Below are 13,243 nucleotides of genomic sequence, written 5' to 3'. Positions count from 1 at the left end.
TTTCCTGATTCTCCAAATCTTTTCATGATGTTATACTCTGTAGATTGTGGGGTCTTCAAAGTTTTCTCAATTTTACACTGATAGGCATTTTTATGAGATTATTCCACTTTAAAAAAAAAAAAAAAAAAAAAAAAAAAATCCTGAGCCAGCTGTGTCACGGAGCTGTAGCTTCCCTGCACATGGCAGCCAGTTACCAACTGAACTAAGCTCCACCAAGTGTGAGGTGGCTCTAAAAGAAGCTTTACTGAACTTTGGTGGGTTTTCTGAGTGAGGTGGCCCCTGACCATGAGTAATTCCGCATCCTTTTGACATCCTTACACCTTTTTTCCTAACTCTGTCATATCAGTAAAAGTCCGTCAGATTTTGATTGATATCCGGTTGCTGGCATGCGATGCGGTGCGTAAAGCTGCATCCCGACTGTAAGATCATCTTGGAAGATGAAGTTGCAATGTGTGGTCTCTCTGTGTTGGGACACTGCAGGTGGCTTCAGAAATGCACATTTTGAATTTCAGTGTGCCTCAAATTAAGTCAGAAAGACATTTTAAAGTTATAATTGAACCTTATTTTAATAGTTTTGGACATGTCCTTAAATGTTTTCTTAGCTTTGGATTGATAATTTGACTAAATAGAACATCTTGTCCACAACCACAGGATGCATTCTCCAAAATAATGTAATGAATGACTTATGTGTGTTTAAATGACCTGTGTGTGTTTTAAAAGACTTTAATGTGTCTTCCTTTTTAATCTGGTAATCTGGCAATCATGCGACTTGTTTTATTTTATTTTATTTATTTTTTTGTCTTTTAGGCTGCTGTCACGCCCCTTTAAATTGCCTTGTGGGAACAAATAATGTGATTTAAATTTAAATGAAAAGAAGCTATTTAGTGCATCATTTATGGTTAAATAACTTGTTTTCTATTGCAACATATTACTCATATCAGGAGTGTGTACAATTTGCTTTTTTAAATGTTACATAATGTTTTTATCAAGGCAATGTAGATGTTTAATACTGATTTAGAGGCACTGATTTGAAGCATGGAGAGACAATTTAACCAATTAAAGAGATCTGAAATAACAAATGTTAAAAGTAGATGTTTTATTCCTTTTAAAGGAGGTCAGTCTATCTGCAGAGTGCCATGAGTCATCTCCTGAGGGCAAGATGAAGCATTGTTCTACTGAACAATCATTTATACACATGGATATGGCAGAAGGATGGGAAAGACAGACACATGGGACCATTCTGACCTAAGTTGAAGGAGAATTTCTCTGGAAAAGAAAACAACTCTACAAAGGACACCGTCTAGCAAGAACAATGAGAATCAAACCTTGCAGATGATCATACACAGAAAATCACACATTTGATAAAACCATGTCTTGTTCTTCCGATTCGCTCATATAATGTTGAATAATTCCACTAAAAGCGGTACATAGTAATATTTAATTTCATTATAGAGCTTTTATGTATTTATGAGTTAAGTGGTAAACATTTAGTTATCAATTTGATCTTGCAAAAACCAGAATGGCCGCCCCTTCAGCCTACTTCAATGAAGATGGAAGAATTATGACGTAATAAAATAAAATTAGACTTTATATCACTCTCTCCATTTCAGCTTTTTAAAGAACAACTTCAACAGCGTCACAAAGACTGCTTTGTACCAAAGCAAGGATTCATTTTGTGGGCAGCCATAATAATCCAACAACTTAAACAGCCTTTTTTTTCCCCACTATGAAAAGTCATAATGACTGAACTTTATGACATGATGTCCTCTGCAGCACAAAATTGTAATTTCTTGCTGTTTTGATTGAACAAGACAAGATAGAAAGGGATCAAAAAAAAATCCTTGAATATTATGTCTGAACCAGTGTGGGAAACCTGATAACATTCCACAGAGGGTCGAAACTGTCCGAGCCGGCTGCGCTGGCACCAACATTGCAACTGGCTTTGCGATTAAGCCACGGGAGCCATTTTAGAGCTGATTATACATGGTGCTACTGTACTGATGTTCCACTCCACCAAATTCTCTCATTAGGTCATCCAACTCTAAAGGCCATTAAATTCTCAGTCAGCATGAATAAGTTAGAGGGCTCTGCCTCTGATCATGCAGTGCAAGAGTCCCCAAACTCATCATAGGTGCTGTGCGAAGGGGAAAAAATATATAAAATCTGAAGAAGAAAAAAAAGAAAAAGAAAAAATGTTTTAGTGCAGGAGTAACATTTGCTCAATTAAATATGTGAAAAGGGCATGACTTGGCAGCAGAGTAGTTTTTTTAGATTTAAAGCCTTGCATGTGGTGCCAGACAGCCTTTCCAGAAGTATCGATTTGAATTTTGCTGCGGGTAAATGACTCCCAACGGGATCTCCTTGGAAACTGGAGCAATGCCAAGCCACTGAATGTCTAAACGACTTAATGCAGATATAAATCGCCATTCCAATCAAGGCCGTTTTATTTGCAGGCTTAAGTGAGGCAATACGTCACCTGCAGTGCTGCACATTTTCGTCAATAAAATCCTGTCCGATCTGTTAAATGCATGCTGCATAGATGACATGGAATTTATATTTCTAGTGAAGGATATTTCCTGCAGTAACCAGGAAGCTGAGAAGATTTTTGGGTCACTTAGTTGCTACAATAAATCATCGCTGCTCTGTTTTGCCTGTGAGTCTGTATTAAGATCTAGTCTAGCATTACATGAAAAGGCAAGAGCAGTTAGCACTAATGTGAGATTAACAGTCCAACAAAAGCTCATAGCTTAAACAGACCGTCCTCTGCTGCCTCTCAATAGATTGTTGTGACTTGTGTCACGACAAATGGTTTAGAAAGTGAACAATACACAGAGTGGTGCACTTTGTGCAATTAGCTAAATGGTGAAATGATCATTCCCTGTCATGGGGAAAGGTACACACTGGATATACACTCTTCAGCAATAAAATTGTAGACAAGATTTTCTGGAGCACTGTCTGCAGTGGAAATCATTTTATTGTTTTTTGCTTGGGGGCAGAAAATGACTGGGAAAAACAAAGACAAATGGGACCATTGACTTCAAATACGACCCCTTGAAAGCACTGCCCGAGCCCTATCCATCACCATCTATTATATTCATGAATGTGACCTGTGGGGGGGTGGGGGTGGGAAGAGGCTGGAAGGGGGAGAAGGTGGCGGGCACCCACCTGCTCCGCTCAGCTTCTAAGACACTGGCTGCCAGGAGATCAAACAGGCCTTGTCGCTCCCCTCTGTTCTCCTCCTCTCCCTGGCAAGTTCCATATAGAAGGCGACTGACCCACTTTTCCTCCATCCCTGAGCTATTACCTGTAGAAAATGGAGTGATGTAGTGTGCGAGTGTGTTCGGTGGGTGGGTTTTGTTGGGCTGAACAAAATCTTCTCATCTTCTCTTGCTGTACAGAGATGGAGTAACTACAACTCCAAAGAAAGCATGTAATTTTTTATCAGATACAATTGCATTTGAGATTGTTTCTCTAATGCCATGCCTCAGCCTGGAATGGGTTTCACATCGGTGCAACTGCGCATGTTAACTCGGCTCGCTCACATCCAGTACTTTGACAGGACGGTTCTCATTGTGACGGAAGTGGCGATTTCAAATCACATAGACATGGGGCAAATTTACCAGACAAATGGATAATTTGTCAAACACTGCAGGGCCAAATGAAACACCCGGTATGGGAGAAATCCCATTGCGTTGGCGTAAATTGTTTACAATCATAGGGGCTTTGTGGAAGGTAGAGGCAGCAGTCATTCTTTTGACAGGATTAGGTTTATATTGATTGACTATCATGGCTTGAATCATGCAACTTCATGTTGTGCATTTTTATGCTTTTTTTTGTATCTGCAGCACTTTCTTAAAGTTTTCTATAAATAAACTGATAATAGTGATGATGATGATACTTGGCCACGATAACTATTTTTTTGTTCTTTATTGACAGTTTTCTAATTTCTATTCTGCTTACTTTTACTGCTCTCAGTATGAGCGAATTGCTTTTTTTTTTTTTTTTTTTTTTTTTAGTTCAATTCAGTCTTTTTTTTTTCATCCTTACAGGCCTCACATGGTGACAGAGTACATGGGCATCAGGAATGAGAGTTTCATGAAGATTGCTGCAGTGGGGACATGGATGGGAGATTTTGTCACTGCTTGGATGGTGAGATTCCTATTTTCCTGTATCCTTGACACCAGAAAGGTTTATGTTTTATGAAAAGAAAGACAGAAATAAATATTTTAAACCTGCTGTGTTAAAATAAAAAGATAAAACCTTGGTGAAACATTGAACAAAAGGATTATTTTTGCTGCCCTAACAACTGCTAGCCATGCTAGCAGCTAGCTTGACTTGATTTATGACAGAAATATGCTAAAGACATTTTTTTTTAGGTACTTCCCTTCCACTTGTTTATCCCTTCTGGCTGGATTTTTTGTAAACTAATTGATAATAAATAGTAGGTCAAATGTAACATTCTAAATAGCGTCTTGCACCTTAGTTTGGTTTTCTGACTTCTTCTTTTCTATGTAATAGGCTATTTAGAGCTACCCCTTTGTTTGTTGTCATAATAATGCTTTTAACAAAGTGAAAACACACTTCTGACTAGTTTCTCAGCCAGGTGCATCCTCTTAATTATTATGAAGCACATCTACAGAACAGCCTTCCACACTAATTGCGTTTAGTCTGAGACCAAATCCCTGGAGTAACATGTGGCTGTGTTCTAAGGAGGGTCAGGGGAAACAATGGAAGCGCAGGGACGGGCAGAATATTTTGGAGGAGGTATGTTCCTCTGTTCATTTGTCAACATGAAAAGAGGAGAATTCCAGCGGGAGTGGACTTCCTGCGGTGGGAGGAGTGGGACTCTGACACCTGCATGCACACAGCTGAGACAGCTTGACAAGCTCCTTCACTGGTCGCATTAGTATTCTACAGTACACTGTGGAGAAAGAGAGGGAGTGGAAGGAGACGTGAAAGAGGTGAAGGAGAAGGAGGGAGAGAAGAAGCAGAAATGAAGGGGAAAGAGAAATGTAGAAGTGGACTTGGAGGGAAGAAATGGGAAACGGCAAGCAAGAGCGTGAATCAGAGAGAGAGGTGTGTTTGTGTGTGTGTGTGTGTGTGAGAGAGAGAGAGAGAGAGAGTGAGAGAGACAGAGAAATTTTATGCCATGGCAAAGTGCTGAATCCATGAATTACTCCCAAAAGAATAATATCTGATTAATTCAGCAAGATACTTTGGAGATGACCTCCATGTCTCCTCGGCATAGCATCACAGGATGACTTGACAGGATATGTCATTTTTGTTTTAGTTTTTCTCTCCTTTTAAATGCTGCAATGCAAAAAATATTTCACACAATTCCTGATTCGGATCATTTTTCCAACTCTAGCTTTGCTATCTGCTCCACGTTATTGACAAGCTGACCTTGGCTCTGCAGCATTTCCACACGGAGAATGTTCGAGGCTTCTCTAATAAATGTATCCTGACCCTACTCTGTATTTACTTAACTTTTTTACACCTGAATTTATGTGCAAGTATAAAAAGTAGATACAAGGAAAAATGGCAAAATAATAAAAAAGAAAAAGCTGCAATAAAACACCATTAAATATGAAATGAAAAATAAATATAGAAAGGTAAATTTTATATGTATGGGTAAATAACAGCAATTAATGAAATAAATTGGACACAAAGAAAAAAAATAACCAAAGGCTACAAAAGGACGTTGCAAATATGTAACAAGGAGGGGTGGAGAAAATGTGCTGGTGGCATCAAGATTGACCGTAAACATTATTTATTTTTTAAACTGAATTAAATTTAATCCTTATGGTAATACACTGTCTAGCACAAGTGCAGTTTTTATGCCAAATTGTGTTCTTGACCTGTTTCCAGTTGACTTCATTAGACTCAACATGTTGAGCAGCTGTTTAGTTTTTAATCCAAGCACTATCTGCATGTGTTATTGCCATTAAATTCAACATTAGCCAACATTTCTCATGACATTGTAAAGTGCTGTCAACATTTGCCATATTTCCATCAGGATTTCTGATCATGAATAAATACAGCTTTAAATCTCCAAAAGTCACTGCATTCTGTTTATATTTTGTACAGAGTACCAACTTTTTTTTCTTCAAAGTACTTTAAATTTTAAAAGACCGAGTTCTAATAAAACCTTTTCTAAAATGAGCTGAACAGTAAGACTGAAACAGTCTGTCATTTAAAGTAACTATGCAGCTACATCTGTACACAGCACTGTGGTCAACTATGGTTGTGTTTAAATGTAATTTATAAATAAACTTGACATAACTTGACATCTTGAAAGTGGTTAAGTTATATTAGTACAAAGTACATAAAAAATGGTGAACTCCACACTGTCAAAGATATAGCAAGCTATTGCTGATTGCTGCCCAGCCACAACATAACTTGCAGGGGGAGTGTATTCAGAAGAGTTTTAGATTAGCTGATGTGCTCCATTGAGTTGGTTCTGTTCAATGTAAGTGTCTCCTGAAAATGATAGTGTTAATGCTCTCCTCATCATTTGTATTTCTTCACTGAAAAAGAAGCAAAGACTGACACTTTCCCCTTCAATCATCACTAGTTACCACAAGTAATTAAGTTATTTAATACATATTTTTCTGTCTCAGGTGACAGATATGATGCTGCAGGATCAGCACTACCCAGATTGGGGCAAAGCTGCCAGAAGGTTCTGGAAACAAGGAAACAACAGGATTGTCCTCTTCTGGTAAGTCAGCGAGAAAATGTTTGCAAGACTATCTTCATCTTTGGTTGTGCAAATACATGATTTTAGAACAATTTCTCTCCTCACAAGCCTGCCTGATGCATTATAAATAACTTTGATGCTCTGTAGAGTTGTACAAGTGTGTGTGCACACACGTGTGTGTGTGTTATGTGGTTTTGTCATCCCGTGCAGGGTTGTGTGCAGTCAATAGCAGTGTTAATCTTCTCTCACTCAGTGTCAGCACCTTTAATTAGAGGAACAGGGTGAAAATCGATGGACACAGCAAGGTTGCAGGGTGCGCCATAGCCCTGCCTTTTACTTATTTGTACCACAAGCTGTGACCCTAAAATAACTGCTAAACAAATGCTGCAAAGCATGTCTGATATGGCCGTTATTTGGTAGACAAGTGTATCCATTTCCTGTTTGAAAGTGTTACACCACTATTGCACAGTCCCGGGGGTTTTCAAGCAGCAACCTGTCAGAGACTGTGACATAATTGTCAGTCAAATATGACATGCAAACATCTCATTCTGGGGTCACAGTGAGGACAAGTAAAGAAACTAAATCAGTCTGACATCTATTTGATATCCACACATGCTAACAGCATTGATATTGCAAGATTCAAAGAGTTTGTCTCTCCAATTTTAAGCATATTCTTCATTGGAATTGATTCCCCTGCAATTAGAATGCAAGCAGAGAAATTGTTCTGTGACTTTTCTGCACCCTTACATTATATTGATGGATAACATGGCTCACACCGTCATAATCAATGCCAGATTTGATGAGCCATCATTTGAAACTCAGAGCCTGAAATATGATGGATAAATGTGCCGCTGGAAATGTCTTCTCAATATGCACTAAGGGCCCATGGCAAGTTGAAAAGGACGATGCTTTAAAAAAAAAAAAAAAAAGTTGGCCAGGTCACAGAAAAGAATCCCACTGTAGAATAATAAGAACCCTAAAAAAAACTATCAAACTGTTGAAATGGTAAATGAGTTGGCAATCACTGTCTGCAGAGCAGCCAACCAATATATGGCTTGATGTGCACAGCGGAAAAAAAAATAGCTGTGTGACATTGAAACAAAATACACAGTGATGAAAAACACTAAGTCACTGTGTCTCCTTACATGGCTGACAATGTTTTCTAGGAAAGTTACAACACTGTGACGAAACCTAAATGATATGCAGACAAGACACATGACGCATATTTACCATTTATTTGGTAAATATGCAAATAAATGGAAATAAGTTTGCAGAGTTCTGCTTTACATTGTCCGGGTGTGTACAGACATTTTATTTCTTTCATCCAAATTCATATTCAAGATAGCTGTATCTACAGTTCATACACTCATAATTTATAATATCTTGGTTTGAAAATGTTCCCCATCTTTCTTTTGTCTCATGAAAGATTGATCTATACTAGTCTTTTTTTTTTTTTAAACTTGCTCCATATCTCTATTAGAGATAGCCAGGCTTGCTGTATAATAACAAAAGGAACTGATTCTTTTTCATATCTGCAAATCAGACAGTTTATTGCTAAAAGTACTACCGCTACTGACTCCACTAAATCTCCCATGGAAGATCTTTAATATCCCTACAGTGTAGCAATTCCATCTGTTCACCTAAACAGGCCTGGGAGAAGGATCTTTGCCACCCTCTGACTGACTGGACTGGCAAACGGTTTAACTCTGCACTTCCAAATCTGGAAACATGTTAAATCCATTCAATTAAAAGTTGTCCATTATACATATACAGTATTTCTGTATTAAAAAATAATATGGATATAAGTTTCTCCCCAACATGTTGGAAATGTAATGTGAAGAGTGGTGATTACATGCACTATTTCTGGTCTGGTATTGTAAAAGTATTTTCTGCTTTTCTCAACTTCCCTGTTCAACTTGACCCAATGTGACATAAACTTGGGGTGACAGTCAGGCCATCAAAAAGGAAAAAGGAAAAGAAGGTAAATATGAGAAGCTGTACCAACTGCTGATTTTTGCCACTAGAAAGAATTTACTGCTTTTATGGGGCAGACTGGTAAGAAATCCTGGCCCAGTATCATGATGGAATGTATCCCCAAAGAGTTTATAACATGTTTATTCAATTCCATTTTCCACAAAGCCACCAGTCTCGATCTTTGTCAATGCCAGTTTGTCACAAAACCTTGTGCACCTTCTCTTTCCCTTGTCACTGTCTTTTCTTCCCCCTGTCCAACCTCTTCTTTCATCTCAAACTTTTCTTTCCTGTTTTCATTTCATGATCTCTTTCCCGTCTCCCTTCATTTCTCCTCACTTTCTTCCTCTCTTCCTCTCTCTGCTGCAGGACAGTGCTCATCTCTTTGACCTCCGTGGTGGTTCTGGTGATCAGTACCGACTGGATCAGCTGGGACAATCTGAACAGGGGCTTCTTGCCCAGTGACGAGGTCTCCAGAGCCTTCCTTGCCTCCTTCATCTTGGTCTTCGACCTGCTCATTGTCATGCAGGTAGACTGCTCCCCCGTGGCCAATTAAAAAAAGATGGAGCTGGGACATCTCTTGGCTCAGTCCACTACCCGTCTTGCCAGTTCTCCTGTCTCCCTATTTATCAATGGGGCACTGCGGCACATAGCAGGGAGAAGGGTGTTTGATCACTGCGTTGGCACGTACACAAATGAACGCACCCTTATTCCTTTTTCTCCTCTCTTCCAGTCCTTTATTCCCTCTTTTCCCACACCTTCACCATGAACCCACCATTTCCTCTCCTATGAGAGTAGTTTGTTTCCTTTCATGATGACTCACAAGCTGTATTGTTTTTGTTGGGAGTTTTTTATTCCTTCCCACCCAGTTCCCCTCCCTCCTACAAGTTCATCAATAAACCCCATGTTACTGACTCATTAATATTTACATTTATTTGTCTGGACAAAACCTAACACACACACACACAATCTTGTACTCATAAAGTGTGTGAAAAGGGTTTTTCATGCCACTAGTCGTGAGTCAGAACACAGGCAAGTTATTTGGTTTCATTTGGCCTCATTAGTGGTTATTAGGACACATACTGCAGGACCAATATTTGATATCCACTAAATGTGTTTCTATGCTGTTTATTATGCTAATTACAAAGCAGTTTCATGGGACAACATCTTCAAGTGTTACAAATACACCACTCCACACAAACCTGGCGAGGTCATCATTATAATTCCCATGGTAACATATTAGAGCAAGTGCAGCACTAAAAGTGATTTCTAGGCTGTATTTATTGAAACAATTCATTATTCTAAGAAGAGCCTTTGGCGGCTCCTGCTGCTAATTATTTCACACTGCAGTCTTTTCCACATTAAATTGACCAAATTATTGTAATTATGTTGATCTATCCCAGCTAGCATTGTATAAACTTTTCCTTAGAAGGATGTCGGCTTTTTGCTGAGGCATTGTTTTCCAGTTTTAAGTTTCCAGCCACAGAACTCGTGTCATTTCAAGTCCCAGTTTGGACATCTCATTTGAGCTGTCTACCCTAACCAAGGTTGGTCTGGTCCCGTGTAAGTTGTTGGTATGTCATCCTTCACTCGCAGTGATTTGTTTACAACATGCACTTCTCATTTCTGCACAGTATACCGCCAGCACATTTACTACATTTATTTACGATATGAGCTAGCTTGTGCCGTTAAATGGTCTTCGCACCGGCACTCTTCACAGCCCTCCCAATAGCTTCATTCGCCTCCACCTTGGAGCACTGTCGTCGCTGATTCCACATTTCCATGAGAAAAGATGGGTGGAGGTGTTCTCAAGCTAATTAATGCCCCAGTTAATAACTTGCCTGGATTTGCCTCCAAGCAGGCTTTTTCTTTTTGAATTTAATGATTTTGCTCTTTCTATGCATTTTCTCAGCTGAATGTCAGATTCCAGTGTCCTTTGTGTATCCGCATTTACACATTGTCACATGTGGAGGACATGTGGATACATCCTGCCACTGTAATCTTATTGTATTTGTCAGAAAGACTCATTATTTTCTGGGAGAGAGGTTTAAATACCATAACTTCTGCTGCTACAGAAACACATGCTACAGCTAAAGAAGAGGAGGACTTAATTAATATCCAAGGGGCTATCATTAAGCAGCTGAATGATATTGGCACAGGGGACCCTGAGCCACATGAGCATGCAGAGGATTCACAAAAATGGTAATTTTATGCAGCAAAACAGTCTTTGCTAATAACAGGAAACAGAAAAAAAAATGTTAATCGGAAATTGCATAGATGTACCTTTTTTCCCTCTTTAAATAATGATAGCAGCTAATTTATTAAATGAATAGGTCACTTCAATATAATGAGACTCTTTCTAAATGGTCACTGGAATGTCCATTAGTTTATTAACTTCTTTTTTTTTTTAATTGTGTACTTTCTTTGTGCAGAGCAGCAAATTAGTTTACAGAGTAGGATTCTCTTGTCTAGACTTTTGCCCAAGATAACAATCTTGGGTCTTTGAAGATTAAATATTTGCTTAGTTTCAACTCAATGCTTGCATTTTCCTACAACACACAGCTACAAATTATGCACTGTTTGTACATTAAATATATTGAAATCGATACATGTATATGTTTGGCACCTTTAAAGCTCTGCAGTACGGTGTAGAAAAGTGACCTCATGTTAAATGTCGTCATAGAAACACTCTGTATCATGCAGAATGCCCTGGTGAAGCTTTCTGCATCTGTTCCCCATATGTTTAGCATTACTTTGCCTGCTTTACCTGCTCAGTGTGGGATCCACAAAACTGCTACACAGGCAGGATCATGCGTTTTTGTTCAAATGCAACATGAATCCAATTTTTATATGAAATGAAACACATTAAATATTAGGGGTGGGAAATTCAAAAATTCTATATATTTCTTCACAATTTTAATATAGATTTTTTTTTTTTTTGTTAAAAAAATAAATTTCTTTCAAATAAATAAAAATAATCCATGATAAAAAAATTTCCCATTTTTATTGGTTGTATTGATCTTTTTACTTGTCTTCTTGGGCATTATAGCAGCAGAATGATGGTCTGGCTACTGTGTTGTTTTTTCCTCATTGAAATCAAGAAAAATGATGGGCAAAAAAAGTTTTGTACATTTTTTTTTGTTGTTTTTAATTAACAAAAATCAACAATATTGAGGAATCGTAAAATTTAAATCAAATCGGCACCGAAAAAATTGGAATCAAATCAAATTGGCATGAAAGCATATTGTCACAGCCCTGTTAAATTTGGTGACAAACTTTTACGTACAGCATCGGTAGCACTGTAGTGTTGGAAGGTTAGTCTTCTGAAGATGACGTGGACACAAATTTACAAACACATGAAGGGGCTAGTCATCCAGAATGATGAATTCAGCCACTCTCTTTGTACTTTTACATTTTTTGTAACATTATCACTATCCCACACACTCAGATTTTGCCTTTGGATTCTTGGTCAGGTGTCTTTTGACAGTGTTACCAAAGTAGGCTCACCATTTGTAGCTTCCCATCAGCACCTGTTGTGCTTTGACTGGGTTTCTTTTTTTTAAAGATCAACATAGTAGGTCTACTGGTTGTATTATGAGACATGGTGGGGAAACATTTCTGAGTAATGAGATGTCAGTCAGGCTCTGAGTCAAGTGTTAATCATATTGAATAATCTTATGAAGTAAGTCCAAGTGCCATTTATAAATAATGGCTTCACCCATTCAAATACTTCCAAATTAAGCAATGAATAGAGTAACTTGTGACTATCTAAGCTTTCGAGGTATTCTTCTTTTCATTGATGAGTTTTGTTGTTTTTTGCTATAAATAGTAACAGTGTTTCTTTAAAAGCCACCAGGTGAAGCCACATATAACCCCCCAAAAAAGGACTACAAAGAACTAAAACAAAAAAAAAAGAGCAAAGTGACACCACAGAGCAAAGGCAGCTTCTAAATGTCAGTTTGGTATGCTTGTTGATGTATTTTGACATGTTGAAGTCCCAGTGCACACGGGTACACTCAAAAGCCTGTAAACACACAGTGTGATCTACAGTCTACAGTGGCTGACATCATGTTTGACCTCCAGTCAGTGTGTGAAGAGATTCCACAGAGACTTAATATCAGCTAATATGAGAGACTTCAGTGTGCAACATCCAGTAAAGCATGATACATGGTTGGCATTTGTCATTGTCAATGTCTCACTTAAATGTGCTCAGATTTCTTGCCTTCTTCTGAGGCAACAGCATCACAGCTGGAAACTGGATGAACTTACAATAGTCTTTTTCTACTTTATTCATTTATTTATTTTTTTTACTTTAGGATTGGGAGTTCCCACATTTCATGGGTGACCTGGATATGAATCTTCCCGGAATGTCAACAACCCACGTGAAGGTCAAGCTTCCTGTGTGCAAACGCATCTTCAAAGAGGAGTACCACATTCATATCACAGGTAAACTCAAGCACAGCTGCTGTGGCTAAAGAACAGAGCTTTCTCTTTGTTTTATATGGACTACCTCCATCTTTTCCAAACGGCTCCGCAAACCCACAGTCATAAATTGATTAAGTAGCAAGAGGGAAT

The 13,243-nt window shown here is 38.4% G+C and overlaps 1 protein-coding gene across 3 annotated transcripts in view; it reads left to right on the top strand.

Moving 5' to 3' along the window:
* Positions 1-13,243, top strand: part of tmem117 (transmembrane protein 117) — a 45,318-nt gene that overhangs the window by 29,742 nt on the left and 2,333 nt on the right. For all 3 annotated transcript variants that reach the window (XM_079255014.1, XM_079255013.1, XM_079255015.1), the window contains exons 4-7: positions 4,050-4,149; positions 6,621-6,718; positions 9,038-9,197; positions 12,985-13,114. In XM_079255014.1, the coding sequence (XP_079111140.1) occupies positions 4,050-4,149; positions 6,621-6,718; positions 9,038-9,197; positions 12,985-13,114 (488 nt within the window). The remainder of the gene's footprint in view (positions 1-4,049; positions 4,150-6,620; positions 6,719-9,037; positions 9,198-12,984; positions 13,115-13,243) is intronic.

Source organism: Telmatherina bonti (assembly GCF_933228915.1).
Source record: "Telmatherina bonti genome assembly, chromosome: 2".
Lineage (NCBI taxonomy): Eukaryota > Metazoa > Chordata > Actinopteri > Atheriniformes > Telmatherinidae > Telmatherina > Telmatherina bonti.
Note: the sequence above shows the minus strand (reverse complement) of the source record. Positions and strands in the feature narration are given on the sequence as shown.